Below are 25240 nucleotides of genomic sequence, written 5' to 3'. Positions count from 1 at the left end.
TGTATATAAAGCAGCGCTGTATTACTGTCAGTGCTGTATATAAAGCAGCGCAGTATTACTGTCAGTGCTGTATATAAAGCAGCGCTGTATTACTGTCAGTGCTGTATATAAAGCAGCGCAGTATTACTGTCAGTGCTGTATATAAAGCAGCGCTGTATTACTGTCAGTGCTGTATATAAAGCAGCGCTGTATTACTGTCAGTGCTGTATATAAAGCAGCGCTGTATTACTGTCAGTGCTGTATATAAAGCAGCGCAGTATTACTGTCAGTGCTGTATATAAAGCAGCGCTGTATTACTGTCAGTGCTGTATATAAAGCAGCGCTGTATTACTGTCAGTGCTGTATATAAAGCAGCGCAGTGTATTACTGTCAGTGCTGTATATAAAGCAGCGCTGTATTACTGTCAGTGCTGTATATAAAGCAGCGCTGTATTACTGTCAGTGCTGTATATAAAGCAGCGCAGTATTACTGTCAGTGCTGTATATAAAGCAGCGCAGTATTACTGTCAGTGCTGTATATAAAGCAGCGCTGTATTACTGTCAGTGCTGTATATAAAGCAGCGCTGTATTACTGTCAGTGCTGTATATAAAGCAGCGCAGTATTACTGTCAGTGCTGTATATAAAGCAGCGCTGTATTACTGTCAGTGCTGTATATAAAGCAGCGCTGTATTACTGTCAGTGCTGTATATAAAGCAGCGCTGTATTACTGTCAGTGCTGTATATAAAGCAGCGCTGTATTACTGTCAGTGCTGTATATAAAGCAGCGCAGTATTACTGTCAGTGCTGTATATAAAGCAGCGCTGTATTACTGTCAGTGCTGTATATAAAGCAGCGCTGTATTACTGTCAGTGCTGTATATAAAGCAGCGCTGTATTACTGTCAGTGCTGTATATAAAGCAGCGCTGTATTACTGTCAGTGCTGTATATAAAGCAGCGCAGTATTACTGTCAGTGCTGTATATAAAGCAGCGCTGTATTACTGTCAGTGCTGTATATAAAGCAGCGCTGTATTACTGTCAGTGCTGTATATAAAGCAGCGCAGTATTACTGTCAGTGCTGTATATAAAGCAGCGCTGTATTACTGTCAGTGCTGTATATAAAGCAGCGCTGTATTACTGTCAGTGCTGTATATAAAGCAGCGCAGTATTACTGTCAGTGCTGTATATAAAGCAGCGCTGTATTACTGTCAGTGCTGTATATAAAGCAGCGCTGTATTACTGTCAGTGCTGTATATAAAGCAGCGCTGTATTACTGTCAGTGCTGTATATAAAGCAGCGCTGTATTACTGTCAGTGCTGTATATAAAGCAGCGCTGTATTACTGTCAGTGCTGTATAAAAAGCAGCGCTGCATTACTGTCAGTGCTGTATAAAAAGCAGCGCTGTATTACTGTCAGGGCTGTAATCCACTGTATCTGAATCTCACTTGCTAGCTATAAGAACGGGTTAATCCCGCCGCCTCCCGTTACCGTCGAAGCGCGTCGGACGGTGTTTCCACGGAGGATGAAGTCAGTGCCTGTTATCTCCCGGTGCTTGTCAATCATCGGGTGACGTCACCCAGAGCCCCAGCGTTTCCGGCGGGGTGGGCGGGGCCCTATGTCCAGGTCTGGATTCACTCGCTGACGAGGCTGAGAGAGACACAGGGGTTGGACGGACGAGCAATCAGTCATATTCCACACAGTTGAACAGTTGGGAGCTGGTTAGAAAAAAGGGATTGGATTCCCAGCCCCCTCCCGAAAAAAAAAAAAAAATGTCATAGCAAAAATATAAATATTAACAGCCTATTATTGTTAGCAAGCCGCTGCAGATGCAAGACATTGCGACAGAGCCGTGGACGACACTGAACAACAAGCCGTTGCCAACCCCAAGTGGAAAGTACAGATTTGTTTCGGATTAAAATTAATGGGACCAGCTGGGCCTCGATTCTGAAAGCAAGGGACCCTGCGTTGCCTCCAGTCATAACAAGTACAGCAGATCTAGAACAATGCAGGATTTACTTTGATTGTGCACGTCCGAGATGTTCTTTTCTCACCACGTCTAGATACACCCTTTCCCCCCAGTTCTCGTAAGGCTTTGCGCTCATCGGGTCTTTTCGTGCAAGTGGAATTGTCGCGGTTTTTGTTGCTGAAACATGTCAGCGAAGGTGAGGCTGAAGAAGTTGGAGCAGCTTCTCTTGGATGGTCATTTGAAGAATGAAAGTTCTCTCAGCGTAGAGACGCTCTTGGATATTTTGATCTGTTTGTATAACGAATGCAGCAATTCGCCCCTCAGAAGAGAGAAGAATGTGTCCGAGTTTCTGGAATGGGGTGAGTATTCGTGTCGGGGCCGCAGCGCTGTACTGCTCGTGTTATAAACATCCATGTTCACTCATCCAGTTACGTTTCGATACGGGTTTGGTTCAAGCCTCTGTTGACGTAAATAGTTGGGTGAAAATGTAAAATTCATTGTAAAGTTGCATGCGGTTTTGTGCGTGGGGTTTTGAACATGCAGAAACTAATGCCTGTTTTGGGGAACGAAGGTCTGCTATGCACATGATGTTCAGATTGACAGTCCCGTGTGATCCTTTAATCAAAATCGCACTGAAGCTTATTGATAATTATACAAGGCATTCCTGGGGTGGTCGTTTATCTGACATGACAAAACCAAATGAACTGTCATGAAAATATACCAAAACAACAAAACACTGAGCCGTCACTCTTCACTTTCTGTTTACAAAGCATGCTGGTAGTTTATTAACACTGACAGAAAGAACAAAACAGATATGACAAGATAACAGATGAAAAGCTACTAGCCATTGATATTGAGAGACTCCACTGCAAAGTGAATTTCTCTGAACTGGTTTGAAGGGTTAAGGCATTAATAAGAGGACAAACTGAGCTTCTGTGCTGTTTGCAGGAATTGGCTTGAGAGGTGCATCATTTCAGACAGGGGCCCTCCTGCCTGTCTGCTTCATAATTAAAAGGTATCCTATGAGTGAAACAGAGATGACAACGCGACTCACCCCAGCTGTAGACACATCAGTGCAGAGGCGGTGTGGTGACTGGGTGTTTGTATTCACATTGGAGCAACACCCTTTTTACTTGTGTTCATAATTTGATTGTTTTGTTTTAGAAACTGTTTTTAAATGATGACAGTAATAATATGTGCACGAGCACTACAGCAGAGGCCTGCACGAGGACATGGGCTGGATTCGCAAGTCAGCCAGTCTTTTCGGACACGAGGCCATATCTCTTTATTTATATTCACTCATGCAGTCAATGTTACTTTATCAGTTGAAATGTAAAGTACTAATTCTGAGGTTATTGCAATAGCGGAACTTAGGCATATAACCTTTGGCGTATTTGTTGCTTTTCTGTTTTATTTATTTCATTGTTTAGTTATTTCTTTCATTAAGTTGACATTTCGGCCTACAGTGTCTTCTGTATTCCCAGCAAGTGAAGCCGGTTCTCCTGCTCTGTGTCCTCCTATACCGAGTTACACGTTGAGAGGGTTCGCTTCCTGCAGTGTTGTATTGATGTCAGTAATAGGATTACTAGTGAGTGGAATGCACAGTGATTACAAAGGTACCACAAAATGCACCTGTCAGGACAACTGAGGAAGTCGGCACCTCTGGTCACTTTTTTTAAAGTAACAAAAACGCTTTAGATGTGCAATGACTGCAGTATAGGATACTGACCTTGAGGTTAGGGTTTCGGTTCAGGGAGAGGATTATTCATTGTTTTATTAACAGTAATATGATAGGCAATCAGAGTGCAGTGTCTAGACAGCAGAATTTTGTGTTACTTCGTGGAATGTAGCCCTGGAGGATGCACTGGACTGGACATTTCCTCCTCTGCCCAGATACTGCATACTGGCATTGTGAGCAGCCCTGTGGATAATAAACACACTGGCATTGTGAGCAGCCCTGTGGATAATAAACACACTGGCATTGTCAGCAGCCCTGTGGATAATAAACACACTGGCATTGTCAGCAGCCCTGTGGATAATAAACACACTGGCATTGTGAGCAGCCCTGTGGATAATAAACACACTGGCATTGTGAGCAGCCCTGTGGATAATAAACACACTGGCATTGTCAGCAGCCCTGTGGATAATAAACACACTGGCATTGTGAGCAGCCCTGTGAATAATAAACACACTGGCATTGTGATAACATTGCCATGTCGAGTCTATATATAGTTATTAGCAGTGCCACATGTTCAAAATCCAGGAATAGCTGAATTATCTGCTTGTTACAGTACGCAGGATTTGGAGTTGTCTTGTGATACTAGTAGATTACTAATAACTTCCAGTAAGTCTAACAGGAGTTCAAGGGCAGCCATAAAACTGACTCCTGATGGTGTTCTTGATGCATTGCAGTCTTGCATTCCAGGAACCTTTGATGTGTCAGATAAATGAGCAATCGTTCAATGCTGCTAGATCTGAGAGAGGGCTGCAGAATCACATGCAATTAAAACTTCCTACAGCCTTAAAGTTAAAAGTGCATTGCCAGTTTAGTGCATGGAATTGAAAAAGATGGGTGGATATAACCTGCATGGGGCGGCATCTAGTTTTCAGTTTCCTGACCATGTCAGTCCAAACTCCAACTTTTTTGTTCACTGTTGTGTTTGTCAAAACCAAATTACTGAATGGGATGTGTTGAATGAGAACCATTCTGCATGATGAACACAATTCTAATAAAAAGCTATTGCAGAAATCCAGTGTATGCTTTCTGCCCTGCATGCTGCACACACACCTGACTCTTCACAGCAATGGTCTGTAGAATTGCATTCATTCGTTGCAATTTCCTCTGAAAACATACTTTGTGCTGCATTATTGTGCCTAGCAGAGTGTGCATTCATACAAGCATAGTGCTGGAGAGCCATGGCAAGGGTTAGCAAAGCTATGCCCTGCTCAGAGTCCCACCGCTGGTTAAGTAAGTCAGTCCGGCACATCGTCTGTATTGGGGAACATTTCAAACAGTAGCAGTGACCATTAGAGTTAATCTCACTTCTGTTTCACTGCTGGTGGGACTTCACATGACAGATTCTATAGCGTCCCATAATCTTGTTCAATTTTTAAACAAAAATGTAAAAAAAAAAAAAAAAATACTGTGTGTGTGTGTGTGTGTGTGTGTGTATATATATTAATGTGTGTGTATATCTATATATCTGTCTATCTATCAGAATCTTTACATTCTTCCATAGTTTGCCCACACATGATTAGAGGTACTTTACCTTTACAGGTAACCAGCGTTAGCTCTGGTATTGAAGTAAATGAAAGCTACAGTGTAGGTGTGAATTACTTTAGCTAGAGTAAGCACCCAGAGTCCCATTGCAAGATCCCACTATAGTGTCCGGAATGGTTTCTCCTGGTGATTAATAGCTCACAGTCACTGGGCTACTCTGTAGAAGCGCTTGGGCTACTCTGATTAACGTCTCAGTGTCTTGACTGTTAGTGGCAAATAAGTGGGCTAATAAAGGTGGCAGTGCTGGAAAAGGCTGGGAATGGGAGACAGCTGGTGCAGGGTAATAGATTAACCCTCATGTGAGGATTGGGCAGGCCTGCTTTCAACTTCCCTCCAATATCCCTGCTACTTAAGTGCACCACAGTAGAGCATGGGCAAGGTTCCTGCTCTTAAGAGAAACTGACAATCAATTCATATTTGATAACCCCTTTGTGGCCTCCAGTCTGGCTGACTGGATGTGAGCTGGTTAATTCAACTCCACGTGCACAAATGGAAATGGTCTTTGTCAATGGATTTGACAAGCCATTGTTTGGTCTTGATAGGCCACTTCAGAAATTGTTCAAAGTGCTTTTAAAGCATTACTGTAAAGTATTGCAAGAATAAAAAACAAAGGTGATTGTTGCGTGCATCGGATTCTATGGAATAATTTGTTCCTGGCAGTTAAACTGAATCGTTGACGTGCGATCACATTACCAGAGCTGCAGTACAGCTACATCCTCAAATAGTAGATATGTGTATATACTTTTTTACTGCTTGCTCAAATCTTTATTAAACAAAGATTTTTGGGTTGTGGCTTTGAGAACAGTCTGGATCCCCACCCATCCCTCTTCTTATTGAGTGGGGACGCTTTGCTGTTCGGGAGAGGCCTAGCTTCAGATGGGAGTGCATTTTTAGAAATGTGAAAATCCTGTGATGTAAGAAGAGAAGGCAATTAAACCTAATGCCCTTGGGGGGGGAAAAAGCACTGTGATGGTCCCACTTTCCCTGTACGGTAGCTTGCTGTCAGCAGAGGTCATGATTCCTTTTTTTGGGGGGGGGTACAGTATTCTCCTTTTGGCATACTGTAGATGTAGGAAGACGTAACAAGCAAACCTTAATTCAAGTGTGGAACCAGTGTGAAACTTGATAAATATTGTGAGTGTGGAACCAGTGTGAAACTTGATTGAATATTGTGAGTGTGGAACCAGTGTGAAACTTGATTGAATATTGTGAGTGTGGAACCAGTGTGAAACTCGATGAATATTGTGAGTTCTACGAAGTGGCTTATCATTGATTTACTTGGCCCGTCTTTCTAGACCAATGCCCTGCTTTTAATTCTTCTGAAACATTACATCAACTTTCAGTGGCTTTGTTGAAGACCAGGCACGTCAGATGGTGGTGACACAGCCGTGTAGAGTCGATCTCCTCACAAACAAAGAATAAATTCTGTCTTTCCAAAGATCAATAGTAAGAACAGGCATGCTGCTTGTGTTGGAAACAAATGCCTTGCATCACACTTGCAGGCATCAGCCTCAGTGTATTGATCAAGCTGGTGAAACTGGATCCAGCGGAAATGGGAAGCACTTTCCTGCAGTAGAGTCTAATACTTTATCCACAGTATTACCAGGCTGCAAAATGAAAAGAGAATGCCTGGAATCCTGAGGGGTGAAACCTCCCAATGGGGAAGCACACATTCCTCAGTGTTGTAAACGTGTGCTGATGCTGACATTCTAGGAAATGTTGGATCATTCTGCTGAAAGCCCTACAAAGCATCAGCTGGCTTTTCAGAGTGGTTTGTTTTTCAATTTAAATCCCTGAGTGTCTAGTTGACTGAAACAGTGTCTTGCAGTCCCGGGCCTCTGCCAAGTGTGGCATCAACCCCCTTTTTAACAGGCATTCTAATTGAGATCTTCTTTTCATTACGAGGAGAGGAAATACTGCAGTAAAACCTTGTGCTTTGCACTTCAATAGGATCTGAATTAGTACATGCAGGGAATTGGGTGGAAACCACAGCACTGCATGCCAAGGATACTAACTGAACGTCACTGCCTGCTCCAGTGCAGTATTCAGCAGGATCTGTGTGCACCAGCTTTTCAGAGGGATTCAGATCCACTTCATGCCTCCGGGCCCATGCCCAAACAGAGTACAGTAAGACTTTTAACAGGGCTGTTAATTCGGCTGCTCACTGCAGCTTCCTTCCTAGTGTCATAAACAAAGGGAGCAGCCAGCCTTGCCAGACCGGTTTACTGCTCATGATGTGTTTATACATTGACATGTGTCTATGGTAACACTGCTGTGAACAATAGGACACCATGCCTTTAAGCAGAGTGCTAATAAAACTGCTTTGCCTCGTCACATGCCTTCTGTGAAAGAAGTGGCTGGTTGAGGACTGCCTAGGGCAGGGCCTTGGCTTTCATTGACCTTTTGTGTGGAATCTGTGCTTACTGTAGGAAGCACTTGAATAAACTGGGTGTGTGTTTGAAAAAGCAAAGAGCAGCCAACTGATGTATTGGCATTTATAATACAGTAAGAGCAAAAACATTTAGTTAGAATACAGTAAGAGCAAAAATACAGATTGCGAAAAAAAAAAAAAAAAACTAAAGAAAGAAAATCTGTGCGCTGCACCTAGTAGCCGAGGCTCCTGGACAGGTTTCACTCTTTCAAGAAGTTCAAATACTGCACTCTGTGTTTTTCTAAAGTAAAGCCATGTTTGAGGGGCTGCCAGTTCTACTCTAATGGCTAATATGTCAGGGTGCTGTCAGAGCTGGTCAGTAGGGGCTGTCTTCCACTGTGACACCCCGAGAGTACTGAGAGGTACTGAACTCTTAAAGCACCCAGAACTGCTACCATTCTGTGGTGTCCAAGGGGACCCCACTCACAGCACCTGTTTGTTCTCTTTGAAAACACGGGTAAGGTAAAAATAGCTAGTGGAAGAAGGCATTCGTCTGATGGAGTTTTTTTCACCTTCACAGTGTATTTAGTCTTGGAAGTTGTTTTACTGGCAGCATTGAAACAAACAGACGGCCTGTGTTGCACAGCACTGAGGAAGGCATGAGCCTCAATGTTGCAGCGTTGCAGTTTGGGGTTTGCTGCTGCAGCACCTGACTGCACTTCTATAGTGGAGCTGCTGGGGATGCTTCTTGGCAGGCTTGTTAATACATTTGAGATGAAAATGAACGACTCATTTTAATTTTGTTTATTACAGTACTTTGAACTCTTGGCACAAACATTGCTGTTTATGGAACTGGAATTTGCACTTTGTCCAGTCCCTCTCAGACTCTCATTATTGTAACTCTTGCATTACTTCTTTTAAAATGCCTTGTTTGGTGTCTCAGCAGGCTGCACTTGAACAGAAGTAAACCTATTTGAAGCGGATATTCCTCTTTTTCCATGTGAAATGCAGAGCGTGTTTAAAGTGTAGTTGGTCTCATAAGAAACTGTTATATGACCAGACCCCTGGTGCCTGTGTTGATGCTGTAACCCAGGGAAAGCTGCCATTACTCCAAATAAAAGCTTTCTTAAAAGGGATTTACTCCACCTTCACTTCATGCAATGCTCAATGGTTTGGAAAGTGCTTTGTACAGGCATGTGTATCCCCTTCACATACCATGCAGCTCATGTTACAGCTCTGTAATGCTTTATACAGACGTGTGTATCCCCTTCACATACCATGCAGCTCATGTTACAGCTCTGTAATGCTTTATACAGGCGTGTGTATCCCCTTCACATACCATGCAGCTCATGTTACAGCTCTGTAATGCTTTATACAGGCGTGTGTATCCCCTTCACATACCATGCAGCTCATGTTACAGCTCTGTAATGCTTTATACAGACGTGTGTATCCCCTTCACATACCATGCAGCTCATGTTACAGCAGTGAGTAAAACAGCTCTGTAATGCTTTATACAGGCGTGTGTATCCCCTTCACATACCATGCAGCTCATGTTACAGCACTGCTCAGTATTGCTGCCCTGTTTTGGTTTAGCTCCACCCTCACAGAAGCAAACTCCTGCTCTGGCACTGTGTTCAAATGCTGAAGTAACCAGAGTGCATGCGGAGCAGCTGGATGCAAGTTCAAGCCTTATATAGTGAGAGCAGCGTGTGACAAAATAAATCCAGCAAGTTTTAGCAAGCTGTGGAATGCAGGCTGAGTGAAGTTTCCCTGGGGAAACCCTCAGTACTGAGTGAGTGACAGTGACCCGGCTGAGCTGTGTCGTCTCCAGCAGTCCAGGGCTGTGCGCTGGTGCTCATTTTACATGTCATGAGATGCAGAGCAGCAATAAAGCCTTCCGCTCTATTGATTATTCTTGCACTAGAGTACTGCCACTCTGTCTTGACATCTAGAAAGGATTTTATTTTAAATATAGTTCAGCCAATTGTATTTTGCACCAGTACTGTACACTGCGGTAGTTTGGAAACCCAACACCATCACCACATTTCATGCTGTTTAACGTGCAAGTTGGGAAGTGCTCTGTACAGTTCAGACAGCGGAAGGTCCCAGTTGTTTAAACCCTTGTCTGCGTGTGATCAGTGAGAATAGCCAGACCTGCATCAGCCCAGTGTACCTGCCAGTACTGCACAATGTGTGCAGGCCTGTTCTGTGGTAATCCCCTAGTGGTTCTGTAAAGCATGCTGTGAAATTCCTGAGCATCCATGTTTACAGAGCAGATACAAGTCTGAGATCCCAGCTCATTATCTCTCACAGAAGAGAGAAGAGCAGGGATGTGGTTCAGATGCAATAATAGCTGTTAGAGCAACTGTAAGGGCAGTATTGCAGGAAAGGGAGCTGAACTACAAATTAACAGACATCCAATAACCAAATCTGTTTCATTGCATAAACTTTGTGCCACTGTGTTTTCCTTTACACTGCAGTCTGTATTGGCTCACCTAGAAATCTGCAAACATTCAAAATACTTAATTTCATTCATGTTACAGACTACTGAGGCCCTTTCAGCCAGTCAGAGTGCTGCTCTCACCTGCTGTTTTCCAGAACAGATGACAGAGAAGCCGAGTTGCACGTTTCGTTTTTACCGTGCTGTATTCCAGGACACGGGACAAGAAGCTGAGTAGCACGTTTTGTTTTTACCGTGCTGTATTCCAGGACTCATGACAGAGAAGCTGAGTTGCACGTTTTGTTTTTACCGTGCTGTATTCCAGGACACGGGACAAGAAGCTGAGTAGCACGTTTTGTTTTTACCGTGCTGTATTCCAGGACTCATGACAGAGAAGCTGAGTTGCACGTTTTGTTTTTACCATGCTGTATTCCAGGACTCATGACAGAGAAGCTGAGTTGCACGTTTTGTTTTTACCGTGCTGTATTCCAGGACTCATGACAGAGAAGCTGAGTTGCACGTTTTGTTTTTACCATGCTGTATTCCAGGACTCATGACAGAGAAGCTGAGTTGCACGTTTCGTTTTTACCGTGCTGTATTCTTGGGGCCGGTACGGTTCATTGAGGCATCTCTCAGTATTCCATTCAGCTGTGCAGTCAGTTCCAAACGATGACATCACAATCAGCCACGACTGTAACCCAGCCGCTTACCAGTTTCATCAGTCTCGATGAAAATAACAAAGGATAGAAATTAATAGAAATCAAAATCAATCAATCTTTATTTAATATAGCACCTTTCACAAAAGCAATGCCTCAAAGCACTTTACATGGCTAGAACAGAAAATACAAGCAGGAAATACAATAATCCCAGTAAATGAAAATACATGAGCAGGAGAATAAATGCATAAATAAATAGATAAAACAGAAGAAAATAAAAACGAGATCTCCACTCAGATACTCCACTTCCCATGTGATTGCAGAAGTATTAGTTCTGGCTGTTTCACAGACACAATCCAAACATCAGCGGTTGATCTAACTGTTTCCCTTTCTGCAGCAAAGGAGCACAAAGAAAAGCCCATTGAGACAGGTGTGAAGTTTAATGACTGCTCGCGGCGCAGCCTGGATACGTGGCATTCTGGGGGTTTCTCATGACCTCAGCAACCTTGTGACCTTCCCACAGAAAGTTCACTCAACAAAGCTAAAGTTGCAGTCTTCCCATTGGCCAGAGCGCTGCTGCTGTAGTCTGACTGCTATAGTAACTGCTTTCATTAGCGCATTGATTTAATGCTTGTGGTGCTCCATCATCAAACTGAGCCAGCTTTAAAACGACCCCCCTGAATATCCTTTATGTGAAATGACATCAGCAGTTTCCTGAGCAGCTCTCCTCTGCAGCTATTAATATTGTGGTAATATTGTGGTAAAACTGCTGTGAACATTTCCTGTGTTCATCAAACCAGAGTGAATCAAATTCCCACCCACCATTTCAAACTTTTTTTTTTTTGTTCAGGAAACACAAATTTCTTTATTGCTTCCAAGGGAAATGCTTATTTCACTTCACAGTTTGGGTCCATAGCGTCTTTAAGGACTGGCTAAACAGACGCAGCTGTATAAAGCTTGTGATCCTGCTAAAAGCCATGCTTGTAATTCTGCAGCATGCATTGCTCTCAACAGGAGCACTAAGAAATGTGCAGAGTTTGCATAGAAAGAGCACCCGAGCTAACAGAACTTGTGAAAAAATGCAAACTGTAGAATCCAAGGTCTGTAAAAGGGGCTGGACAGTAAAGACTGGGCAATTGTGGGAGAAGTTTTGCTGAAGATAGTTGGGATAAATGTGGGATCCTGATACATGATGATGTACTTACTCATTCTCCTAGAACAAAGCAAAATCCTGTGTGACTATGTACAGGGGTGGCATTACAGTGCATTCTGCCTTGAATTGACTGCATGTTCCTGTACTGGATCTCACAGACACACTAACAAAGGAAGGAAGGTGAGTCAGATGCTGTTGTGAGACTGAGACAGATTTGGAGCTACAGCTGTTCCCAAATTAAATTAAACAAATGAATAATATATAGAAGTGCTGGTAGGAAGTCGGCAGACTCTTTATCTGATGCAGCCATGATTGCCGCCTCATTGCTCAAGCTTTGCTGTGCCTGGCTGTGCCACACACACATTATCATATCCTTGTCTCTGCCTGGCTGTGCCACACTCACATTATCATATCCTTGTCTCTGCCTGGCTGTGTCACACACACATTATCATATCCTTGTCTCTGCCTGGCTGTGCCACACTCACATTATCATATCCTTGTCTCTGCCTGGCTGTGTCACACTCACATTATCATATCCTTGTCTCTGCCTGGCTGTGCCACACTCACATTATCATATCCTTGTCTCTGCCTGGCTGTGCCACACTCACATTATCATATCCTTGTCTCTGCCTGGCTGTGCCACACTCACATTATCATATCCTTGTCTCTGCCTGGCTGTGTCACACTCACATTATCATATCCTTGTCTCTGCCTGGCTGTGTCACACACACATTATCATATCCTTGTCTCTGCCTGGCGTGTCACACACACATTATCATATCCTTGTCTCTGCCTGGCGTGTCACACACACATTATCATATCCTTGTCTCTGCCTGGCTGTGTCACACACACATTATCATATCCTTGTCTCTGCCTGGCTGTGCCACACACACATTATCATATCCTTGTCTCTGCCTGGCGTGTCACACACACATTATCATATCCTTGTCTCTGCCTGGCTGTGTCACACACACATTATCATATCCTTGTCTCTGCCTGGCTGTGCCACACTCACATTATCATATCCTTGTCTCTGCCTGGCTGTGTCACACACACATTATCATATCCTTGTCTCTGCCTGGCTGTGTCACACTCACATTATCATATCCTTGTCTCTGCCTGGCTGTGCCACACTCACATTATCATATCCTTGTCTCTGCCTGGCTGTGCCACACTCACATTATCATATCCTTGTCTCTGCCTGGCTGTGTCACACTCACATTATCATATCCTTGTCTCTGCCTGGCTGTGTCACACACACATTATCATATCCTTGTCTCTGCCTGGCTGTGTCACACACACATTATCATATCCTTGTCTCTGCCTGGCTGTGTCACACACACATTATCATATCCTTGTCTCTGCCTGGCTGTGTCACACACACATTATCATATCCTTGTCTCTGCCTGGCTGTGTCACACACACATTATCATATCCTTGTCTCTGCCTGGCTGTGTCACACACACATTATCATATCCTTGTCTCTGCCTGGCTGTGTCACACACACATTATCATATCCTTGTCTCTGCCTGGCTGTGTCACACACACATTATCATATCCTTGTCTCTGCCTGGCTGTGTCACACACACATTATCATATCCTTGTCTCTGCCTGGCTGTGTCACACACACATTATCATATCCTTGTCTCTGCCTGGCGTGTCACACACACATTATCATATCCTTGTCTCTGCCTGGCTGTGTCACACACACATTATCATATCCTTGTCTCTGCCTGGCGTGTCACACACACATTATCATATCCTTGTCTCTGCCTGGCTGTGTCACACTCACATTATCATATCCTTGTCTCTGCCTGGCTGTGTCACACTCACATTATCATATCCTTGTCTCTGCCTGGCTGTGTCACACTCACATTATCATATCCTTGTCTCTGCCTGGCTGTGTCACACACACATTATCATATCCTTGTCTCTGCCTGGCTGTGTCACACACACATTATCATATCCTTGTCTCTGCCTAATTGTATCATTATTGTAAATGCTCTGCAGCGCTAAACAGGGCTCTGATGGTAATAGGATATATCATTATTGTAAATGCTCTGCAGTGCTAAACATGGCTCTGATGGTAATAGGATATGTTTATGATACCATTTCAATGCAGTTACAGTGTTTTCTCACACCCACAGTACTGGTGTGGCTGTGAAGCGAATGTGACTCATTGTAGTGATGAGCAGACCTTCAGTTACTCAGTTGTGATTTTTGCTTCTCTTGCATTAAGTCTTGGCGGAACCATGTCTTTTTTTTTTTTTTAGAATGAAATGAGCAGAAATTAGAATCGAAGTAAGTTCCAGATATTCTGTGTTCCAAACCTGCGAGCCTGGCTGTGCTGCAGGATGAGAGCAGAGAGGGGCTGGATTGCTTGTGTGCAATTGCCAGATATGTGGCTGTTGCCAAAGGCTTTTCTTAACATTAAAAAAAAGATTTAAAGTTTTGAAGTAAGCTGTTTAAAGTATATCAGATACTCCTGTTCCATTACGCCCCTCTGTACAATGTATGTTATGGTAAGTTGTGGAAGTCACAAGCACCTAGTCTGGTTACTATGTGGTTAGGACAGTGTTCCTTCATGGGAAAGTGTATGTGAATTGTTATGGTAGTAAAATCATTTTTTTGAATCATACAATGCAGTTCGATGTGGTATACTGGCAAACTCATTTCATTGTGATAGGCATTGAAGGTCGACAGTAAGTGGATGAATCCAGCAGCTTGAACCTCCTTCCTCAAGCTCAAGAGGAGACCCTGGTTAAAGACGATTCAGTGTAGCGCTTGGTAGATATAGTGCAGTATTCCTAGAAGAGAGTGCCTTTAGAAACTTGGACTTGCGCTGTGCAGATTTAATTAGACTGTTTTAATAAAATGCCTTGGGTGAACTGAGCACTCTGATTGGTTGGGATCCGAGCCGTGGCACTCTGATTAGCTTTCATTCATAGCCGTTGCACTCTGACTGAGATTCCGAGCCGTGGTACTCTGATTGACTGAGATTCCGAGCCGTGGTACTGTGACTGAGATTCCGAGCCGTGGCACTCTGACTGTGATTCCGAGCCGTGGCACTCTGATTGCCTGAGATTCCGAGCCGTGGTACTCTGATTGACTGGGATTCCGAGCCGTGGCACCCTGATTGACTGGGATTCCGAGCCGTGGCACCCTGATTGACTGTGATTCCGAGCCGTGGCACTCTGATTGCCTGAGATTCCGAGCCGTGGCACTCTGATTGACTGTGATTCCGAGCCGTGGCACTCTGATTGCCTGAAATTCCGAGCCGTGGTACTCTGATTGACTGGGATTCCGAGCCGTGGCACCCTGATTGACTGAGATTCAGTAAGGTTAAAGGGAGGGTGTGCTTAATCATGATGATTTAGAGGAGAGAGAGGATTTCAGGACGCTGTTTTATTTAGTTTTGGTTTATAAATCTGTTTGTGTTTTTAATAACCAGTAGTGATGATAACCCATTTCCAAAAACACAATGGCACATGACATTGGATATGGAGCAAGAGCTAATGTTATCCTAATAAAGGACTGTGCTTTCTGAGCGAATGAAATTAGTGCAAAAGTGCTCCGATAAGACAGTAGCATTGCTGATAGGTTTGACCTACACAATCCCAGAGTAAACCAACAGTCCAGCATGGGATTCTCATTTGGGAGTCTTTGCTTGGGTTGCTGTAGGATAGAAAGTATCTCCAACCACCAAACCGATGTCGAAATAGTGCGGTGCGTCGGGTTCAATAATAGAGACGGGAAACCCCACCGCTGCTACCGAAACCTGTGGTTTTAAACAGTAAGAACAAGCTTTTATACATCTGAGAGTTTATGGATTTGTTTTCACTGTTGCAGCAGCAAAGGTCATTCAAAATGATCTAGACAAGATTCAGAACTGGGCAGACTCATGGCAAATTATGTTGTATAGAGAAAAGTGTAAGGTACTGCACGCAGGCAATAAAAATGTGCACTATAAATATCATATTGGAGATACTGAAATTGAAGAAGGAATCTATGAAAAAGACCTAGGAGTTTATGTTGACACAGAAATGTCTTCATCTAGTCAATGTGGGGAAGATATAAAAAAGGCCTACAGGATGCTCGGATATATAGTCAAAAGCGTTCAATTTAAATCAAGGGAAGTAATGTTAAAACTGTACAATGCATTAGTAAGACCTCATCTAGAATACTGTGTTCAGTTCTGGTCACCTCGCTACAAAAAAGATATTGCTGCTCTAGAAAGAGTGCAAAGAAGGGCAACCAGAATTACTCCGGTTTTAAAAGGCATGTCATATGCAGACAGGCTAAAAGAATAGAATCTGTTCAGTCTTGAACAAAGAAGACGATGCAGCGATCTGATTCAAGCATTCAAAATCCTAAAAGGTGTTGATAATGTTGACCCAGGGGACTTTTTCAACCTGAAAAAAGAAAGAAGGACCATGGATCACAAATAGAGATTAGATAAAGGGAAATTCAGAACAGGAAATAGGAGGCATTGTTTTACACAGAGAATCGTGAGGGTCTGGAACCAACTCCCCAGTAATATTGGTGAAGCTGACTTGATGAGATTCTGGGATCAATAAGCTACTAACAACCTAACGAGCAAGATGGGCTCCTCTCGTTTGTAAACTTTCTTATGTTCTTAATAAAAGTGATTGTCACAGAGACGGCTGGAGTGGGGACATCAGACCAGAAACAGGAACCAGGAAATAAACAAAGAGATTTGGGAAAGCTGAGCACTTCCTTGCGCTCAGCGTTTAATAAATGAACAGTCAGAAAATAAAAGGTTGCAAGACAAACAAACACACACGAAAAAAAAGACAAACAAAATGGACTATACAGACAAAACACTGTGAGCTGATATTTTACTACTATTGTTAATATTTTCATTACCTCCCGGTTTCCAATCCTGTTCTCCACTCACCGAACACACAACCCTGAGTGAGTGAAAACATGCTGCTTTTATTGTACCTCCTCGATTGCTAATCAATCATTCAGTTGGAGTCGCGGTACAACTGCACATGAATTAATAACCCTTGTGCCTAAATAAAAATATACATTTTAAACACGCGTGTTATACAGACCCGTTTATAGCAGCTGTACCGAGACTATACACCATTACTAATCACATCATTCACAAAATACACACAGGGGCGAGTACTTTGCCACAGTACAACTGCACATCCAAGCTTGTGACTAAGTTGCTGCAGTATTCCTCTGTGACTCACAGTTTATTACTGCAGTATCTTGAGCACTGTGACTCTGCTTTGTTGCTGCAGTATCCTCTGTGCCTCTGGTTTAAATTGCTGCAGTATCCGGAGCTCTGTGACTCTGGTTTAGTTGCTGCAGTATCCGGAGCTCTGTGACCCTGGTTTAGTTGCTGCAGTATCTGGAGCTCTGTGACTCTGGTTTAGTTGCTGCAGTATCCGGAGCTCTGTGACTCTGGTTTAGTTGCTGCAGTATCACGGTTTAGCTATCTGTGACTCTGGTTTAGTTGCTGCAGTATCCGGAGCTCTGTGACTCTGGTTTAGTTGCTGCAGTATCCGGAGCTCTGTGACTCTGGTTTAGTTGCTGCAGTATCCGGAGCTCTGTGACTCTGGTTTAGTTGCTGCAGTATCCGGAGCTCTGTGACTCTGGTTTAGTTGCTGCAGTATCCGGAGCTCTGTGACTCTGGTTTAGTTGCTGCAGTATCCGGAGCTCTGTGACTCTGGTTTAGTTGCTGCAGTATCCGGAGCTCTGTGACTCTGGTTTAGTTGCTGCAGTATCCGGAGCTCTGTGACTCTGGTTTAGTTGCTGCAGTATCCGGAGCTCTGTGACTCTGGTTTAGTTGCTGCAGTATCCGGAGCTCTGTGACTCTGGTTTAGTTGCTGCAGTATCCGGAGCTCTGTGACTCTGGTTTAGTTGCTGCAGTATCCGGAGCTCTGTGACTCTGGTTTAGTTGCTGCAGTATCCGGCGCTCTGTGACTCTGGTTTAGTTGCTGCAGTATCCGGAGCTCTGTGACTCTGGTTTAGTTGCTGCAGTATCCGGAGCTCTGTGACTCTGGTTTAGTTGCTGCAGTATCCGGAGCTCTGTGACTCTGGTTTAGTTGCTGCAGTATCCGGAGCTCTGTGACTCTGGTTTAGTTGCTGCAGTATCCGGAGCTCTGTGACTCTGGTTTAGTTGCTGCAGTATCCGGAGCTCTGTGACTCTGGTTTAGTTGCTGCAGTATCCGGAGCTCTGTGACTCTGGTTTAGTTGCTGCAGTATCCGGCGCTCTGTGACTCTGGTTTAGTTGCTGCAGTATCCGGCGCTCTGTGACTCTGGTTTGGTTGCTGCAGTATCCGGAGCTCTGTGACTCTGGTTTAGTTGCTGCAGTATCCGGAGCTCTGTGACTCTGGTTTAGTTGCTGCAGTATCCGGAGCTCTGTGACTCTGGTTTAGTTGCTGCAGTATCCGGAGCTCTGTGACTCTGGTTTAGTTGCTGCAGTATCCGGCGCTCTGTGACTCTGGTTTGGTTGCTGCAGTATCCGGCGCTCTGTGTCTCTGGTTTAGTTGCTGCAGTATCCGGCGCTCTGTGACTCTGGTTTGGTTGCTGCAGTATCCGGAGCTCTGTGACTCTGGTTTAGTTGCTGCAGTATCCGGAGCTCTGTGACTCTGGTTTAGTTGCTGCAGTATCCGGAGCTCTGTGACTCTGGTTTAGTTGCTGCAGTATCCGGCGCTCTGTGACTCTGGTTTGGTTGCTGCAGTATCCGGCGCTCTGTGTCTCTGGTTTGGTTGCTGCAGTATCCGGCGCTCTGTGTCTCTGGTTTGGTTGCTGCAGTATCCGGCGCTCTGTGACTCTGGTTTGGTTGCTGCAGTATCCGGCGCTCTGTGACTGGTTTGGTTGCTGCAGTATCCGGAGCTCTGTGACTCTGGTTTGGTTGCTGCAGTATCCGGAGCTCTGTGACTCTGGTTTAGTTGCTGCAGTATCCGGCGCTCTGTGACTCTGGTTTAGTTGCTGCAGTATCCGGAGCTCTGTGACTCTGGTTTAGTTGCTGCAGTATCCGGAGCTCTGTGACTCTGGTTTAGTTGCTGCAGTATCCGGAGCTCTGTGACTCTGGTTTAGTTTAGATTCTGATGCGCTCTGAAACTTGTTGTAAAGAATGTTCTAAGCAGGTTTCATCATGATTGGACAAGCAGTACATTTTTAAACATGAGTGACATACGTACGCACAAGCACCTTGCCTGCAGTTCCAATCGTGTGTCTGTTTGTGCTGATAGTGTCCAGTGGTAAGAGCAGTAGCTTTGCTCTACGGTTTTTCAAGAGAGGGTGAATGAGTCTAACATGCGGAGTTGTGAAAACACTCCTCTCTAATGTTCTGTTGACAGGTTTGCATTTGACATCAATATTTGAACGTTATGAGTTTGTTTTATATTTTAGTTCTTAATGAGCCATTGGAGGTCTGGCATTGTAAACCGTGAATTTCATCCTGGCCTCAATACCTAGCTTTAGATATGACTCCAGTAACTAGTAAGTCTGGCACTCGCAAAGATCAGCTGATAAACTTCGTGTGTGAAGCGGTCATCAGTCCAGATCTAAATAGCACCTCCCTTCTGTACATCAGCTAGTCTGGCAGGATTAGTGATGGATTCAAACGGGGAGCAAATTCAAGGTTTTGTTGCGTTTATTTTTCTGCCTTTTTATGTTGCTTAGACATTAGTCACTATACTATACAGCCACTGATCATAAATCAAGTTTAATAGGTTAAGTTTTAATATCTCTTTAATTGGCAAATGGTAGGTAAGTGCAGGGCTGAAATGTGCTTTTAAAAAAATCACACAAGCAAATGTACGTAAGGCTGACAAAGTACTGGTAACACATGTTAGTGCGTCTCTCCAGGTGACTCCACAGGAGAAACTGAAAACCACAGTTAGCGATGAGCAGCTGCTGTAGGGCAAGGCCAGGCTTCGTAGAACTGAACGGAACACGCCTTGTATTGTATGAGTTCATTTTAATAGCAACATTAGGCCACTAGATTGTCATCCATAGCTTTTCATTTGCTTGTTGACTTTCTCCCTATTGTTAAGAGACTGGGTTGCAAGCAGCACACAGTGTTTAAACCGTTCTCTTGCGACTGTTTGCTTTCAATCGGCCAGCTGCACTCTTGCATGCACGCACTCACAGATGCACTCCCGCACGCAACACACTCATGCACAAATGCAGTCAGAAAGAGAGACTTATTAATTACTTGCTTACCATTAACTAGAAACTGCTTCGTAGCTCTACTTGAGTGTTACTTCTAGACAGAAACTTTGTTACATGTGAGTGACAGTGTAATACAGCACATGTACTTTTTGATCACATTTGTTCATTTTAAAGTTGAATGTGCTTTCAAGCCAGAGAAGAGTGTGCTCTGCTGCTGCAGGTCTGCAGATACAATAGAAACCAGGGAAAGGGTCCCAGTCTGCTGTGGTTTTAAACTGGCTTTCAACAGCCAGACATTCGCTGATTTTTAAAACAACAAAACAAACCAATTCATTTTATATTTCACTCGGAAAATGAACTACATGACTTGTGTAGCTCTGCTGTCAGTCTGAGTTGTCTTGCCAGGAACACTGTGTAAAGGAAACTTTGGTCTCAATAGCCAATAGTGTCAAATCAGTAAAAAAAAAAAAAAAAAAAAAAAAAAAGTAAGATCCTGACCCTTTTACAAACTACAACACTGTAAGCCAGCCTGTGGCTGTGAGCTCTGCTGGCTTTTACTGTAGCGAAGCAGCCCACACAAATACTCTCACAGCTTTCTATACAAACTGCTCTAAAGCCCCTTTCTTCTTGTGGCAGTGTGTCTTGTTTACCTGAACACACCTCTTTACCTTCTCTTCTGTAACTGCCTCAATCGCTCATTAAATACCACTGAAGCAGGATTCTAGTAGACAAAGTACAGTGTCACATTGAAGTGGAAAAAGAATAGCAAACATTTCTCATGCATCAGCACAGTGCTTCATGTAACGCCCTGTGATTCAACAGATTACATGAGAATGAAATGAACGTCCTGCTAATGAGCAGCTGTAGAAAATGAAATGAACGTCCTGCTAATGAGCAGCTGTAGAAAATGAAATGAACGTCCTGCTCTAATGGCAGAGGAAGAGGATGGTGGCTCAGTCTATCAATGCACTGCTGTGTGCTGCACTGGCGCTCTGTATGTGTATGTATGTGCGTGCGCGTGTGTGTGCCAGCGTGCTTTTCATTTTCAGGGTGAATAAAGCTCTTCAGATGATACTCCTGTGTTTATGGGGGGTCTGTTCTGTGTCAGGCACCTGCACAGAATCTGCAGTTCTTCATTTAAAACAAACACTTCAAATCTTAGGCTGTTGTTGGAGACAATTGGAAGAGCACTAATAAGGAACTGTGCTTATTCTTCATGTTAAACATGTGAAGCCTGGAGTAAAAAAAGAAAGGGTTGAAGATGCACCATGTTTTATTGTTGAATTTTCTATGTAGCAAAAGCAGAAAGTCTTTTCCATTTAAAAACCTTGCTTTGTTCTGTGAAATAAAACACATAGATCACTTTAAGTGGCTATGTAGTTGCTATGTAGTTGACTGCAGATCAGAAATGTTCCGAAGATTCTGTTTTAGTTTCCTGAAGTAGTTTGAAAGCACAGTAGCCTAATTCAGATCATTTCAAGTAAATTCAAAAAGGAGACAGTTAGGTATTTCCAGTAGTCCATTCCTCCCAGTGGACGATGCCTTCTGCTCGGTTCCCATCTGCACGAGAAAGCCTGCTGTGAATCTCTGTCTTTCAGCTGCATTATCACATTAGCACTGAGACCAGCTCCATCTGAAGCCCACAATTCAGTCTGCAACCAGGGCTTCAAAACCACACTCACAGGGATGGCACTGCTAGGATTCCTTTCTGTTTACCCATCATTCATTTCAGATTCCTATCAGACCACTAGGACTGTGCTTCCCCTGCTTGGAATACATTGGGATGTTGGAATGCATGCGGTCTTATTTTTAAATGTGTTTGTTTTAAGAATGCAAGAACATATACACAGGTGACTTGGAGAAGCCAGTGTTGTTTTGCTATAGGCAGTGCATTGCAGCAGTCTTCCTTTGCATACTGTGCACAGTCTGCCCACCCAGTCTATTAGAAAGCTTTCAGTCTGTCGAAGGCGTGCCCACATTGTGTAGGGTCTGTGTGAAATGTTTTTAAGAACCGCTAATACCCTTGACACCTTGTTTATTCAGGAGGAGTTCTTCACTCTCTTAGTGGTCCTGTACATAAACGGACATGATGTGCTTTATGGTTACTGTAAGACAGAAGTGTGCTGTTTAAAACAGGGTTTGGCTAGTGATGTACAACTACAGTGGTGTGCTTCTGGGGCTCACTGTCTGCACACAGGGTTTGGCTAGTGATGTATAGCTACAGTGGTGTGCTTCTGGGGCTCACTGTCTGCACACAGGGTTTGGCTAGTGATGTATAGCTACAGTGGTGTGCTTCTGGGGCTCACTGTCTGCACACAGGGTTTGGCTAGTGATGTATAACTACAGTGGTGTGCTTATGGGGCTCACTGTCTGCACACAGGGTTTGTCCACGTATGGTAAAAAGCCCTGAACGGACAGGACGCATAAACTCCATTCCCATTACTGGCTAGACCCTTTACCTGTGTTTCATGTGGCAGCCTGCGGGAGGCTGTATGTCTAGTGTTTCTGAGAGCCAGTATACTGTAGAGGATAAAGGTGTGTTGAAGCACTTATCTGAGAAAGAGGGAACATAGTGGCTTCCTGACCAGACAACTAACAGTCTTATCCCAGAGAGCACAACCTGGGAGATGAAGGAATACTGTGTCACGTTTTTACCAAAGACAATTACTGATCAGTTTACAGTAGAGTCTGCTGTATCACAGGGTGAATTCTCCTAATAAAGTGACCACACAAGTTGAGCTTCATGGCTAGTGTGGTCTTCTAGTGCATACTGTATATCTAATCACTTTAACAGAGTTCAGCCATTTGTCAGGACTGTGTTATTTACTGTATTACCAGCCTGCAACAAGCCAGCATTAATGAGACGTTTTCATTTTATTCTAGCTAATCTTTCAGTTGCAGGGGCTCCCGAGTGGCGCTCTGTGTGGGTTGCAGGATATGCCCTATACCCTGGAGATCGCTGGTTCCAATCCAGGCTATTCCATTACTGACCATGGACGGGAGTTCCCAGGGGGCGCCGCACAATTGGCCGAGCGCCGCCCAGGGTGGGGGAGGGTTTTAATTCAGCCAGGGTGTCCTCGGCTCGCCACGCACCAGCGCCCCCTGTAGTCTGGCCGGGCGCCTGTAGCTCTTGCCTGTAAGCTGCCCGGAGCTGTGTTGTCCTCTGCCTCTGTAGCTCCGAGGTGGCTGCATGGTGTCTGCAGTGTGAAAAGAGGCAGTTGGCTGGCTGATGGCACACTCTTCGGAGGACAGCGTGTGTTCGTCTTCTCTGCTCCCGAGTTAGCATGGGGGGTAGTAGCAGTGAGCCGAGCTTAAATAATAACTTGGGAGAAAATAATAAAAAAATAATTGGTGACTACTGCATTAATAAAAAAAAAAAATAATAATAATAAAAAAATATTACAGTTGCAGATTGCAACACATTATGAGCGTGTTGACAGATTACTGTCAGGCTCTCTCCGCTCAGGCAGTGGTCCTGGGCATGTGTTAGGATACAGGGTATGGATTGCTGTGCACTGACCCAGCTCAAGAAAAGACTCTCTCTGACCATCACTTTACCTGGACCTGGCTGATCCTTTTAAATACCTGTTTAATGATCTGAAACAGCATGACATTGTTGTCATTAAACTCGTAAACCTGCAGCGAGAACCTCCTTCCAGTGTATTTGTATTGTGCTGCATTAGTGATGTTAATGAAGACTGAACCACACCAGCAGATGAATGCGCATTTCAGTGCTGCTGCCGTTAGATCATTTACTGAGTAGGTCTCAGTAAGAGTATTGCTGAAGGAATAGAATACAGAGGCTGTCCGCTTCCTCAAGTGGAGACAAGTTCATTTATATGCACAACACTGATGTCCAGCCTGGGCTGTGTCTCTTTTTAGTAGTTTATTTGTATGTAGATCACTGATGTCCAGCCTGGGCTGTGTCTCTTTTTAGTAGTTTATTTGTATGTAGATCACTGATGTCCAGCCTGGGCTGTGTCTCTTTTTAGTAGGAGTTTTCTTCTTTGTAACATGTATATTTTATTCGGTATTATTATGCTTTTCTTGCAGTGAAACCTTTCACAACCGCAGTGAAGGAGATGAGACTCCATAGAGATGACTTTGAAATGCTGAAGGTTATTGGCAGAGGAGCATTCGGCGAGGTAAGAGGGTCTCCATTATTACACACTGCACTTTGAAATATGAACGGCACTGTACTATAGTGGAACCAATCATCCAGAACTATTAAACACTCGATAGTGCTCAGACTAAACTAATCCCATCAGCAGCTCTCGAGTAACAGCACAAAACAGCAGACCACTAAACTACTGATAATATCTGAATATATATATATATATATTATATAAAATCTTTTTTTCTAGACACTGAGCTGTTTCATTAGGGCAGTCTTTCTCCTAAAGTTGCTGAAAGAGTTAAACATTCCTTTCAGAAACCCAAGGAAGTACCATCTTTCAAATGGCGGGACTCCACAACCTACTGATCTGTAGCATCCTGCCTTGATTTAATGAGCTGGAAATGCCTCAAACCGCTAGAACTCAGTGCCTGCAGTGAGTTCAGGAATGGCACCATCTTAACAGTCCTGCAGAGCTGCTTGTCTCTTTGTCCCAGTCCTGCAGAGCTGCTTGTCTCTTTGTCCCAGTCCTGCAGAGCTGCTTTTCTCTTTGTCCCAGTCCTGCAGAGCTGCTTGTCTCTTTGTCCCAGTCCTGCAGAGCTGCTTTTCTCTTTGTCCCAGTCCTGCAGAGCTGCTTTTCTCTTTGTCCCAGTCCTGCAGAGCTGCTTTTCTCTTTGTCCCAGTCCTGCAGAGCTGCTTGTCTCTTTGTCCCAATCCTGCACTGCAGAGCTGCTTGCATCTTTGTCCCAGTCCTGCAGCTCTGTTTTTGGGAACACCAGGCCCTGGGCACAATGCTGTCGTTCTGACCTTTATTTCTTCCTTGTGTTTTAAACAGTACTGATTTAACAAGGCATGTTTGTTTGTGCTTCTGTGCTTGGAAATCCCCCTGTAAACAGAGCTGATTTCAGAGGAGTGTCAGGAAAGTGGAGCTGAGTCAGTGTGTAACCTCTCCAGCAAAGACTTCAAATGAGATCCAGCTGAAAACAACACAGCAGCGTTGTAGCCTGAGTGTGGGAGTTTTCAGCAGCAGTGGTTTGACACTCCTGTGCTGGTAATTTAGTGCTGTCATTTCTTGTATGTTTTTTCACCAGATGCTGTTAAATATCCCTTTTATAATTTCTTCCAT

At 44.0% G+C, this 25240-nt stretch overlaps 1 protein-coding gene across 9 annotated transcripts in view; it reads left to right on the top strand.

Annotated features, from left to right (window-relative positions):
- The first annotated feature begins 1616 nt into the window (after positions 1-1616).
- LOC121330280 (serine/threonine-protein kinase MRCK beta-like) overlaps positions 1617-25240 on the top strand; it is a 66032-nt gene continuing 42408 nt past the window's right edge. For 8 of the 9 annotated variants that reach the window (XM_041276667.1, XM_041276671.1, XM_041276666.1 and 5 more), the window contains exons 1-2: positions 1617-2302; positions 24054-24145. In XM_041276667.1, the coding sequence (XP_041132601.1) occupies positions 2128-2302; positions 24054-24145 (267 nt within the window). In that variant the 5' untranslated portion in view covers positions 1617-2127. The remainder of the gene's footprint in view (positions 2303-24053; positions 24146-25240) is intronic. The other variant, XM_041276670.1, reaches the window with a different exon arrangement.

The sequence above is a fragment of the Polyodon spathula genome, chromosome 17 (genome assembly GCF_017654505.1).
Source record: "Polyodon spathula isolate WHYD16114869_AA chromosome 17, ASM1765450v1, whole genome shotgun sequence".
Taxonomy (NCBI): Eukaryota; Metazoa; Chordata; class Actinopteri; order Acipenseriformes; family Polyodontidae; genus Polyodon; species Polyodon spathula.
The sequence above is the reverse complement of the archived record's forward strand: the minus strand, read 5'-3'. Positions and strand labels throughout refer to the sequence as shown.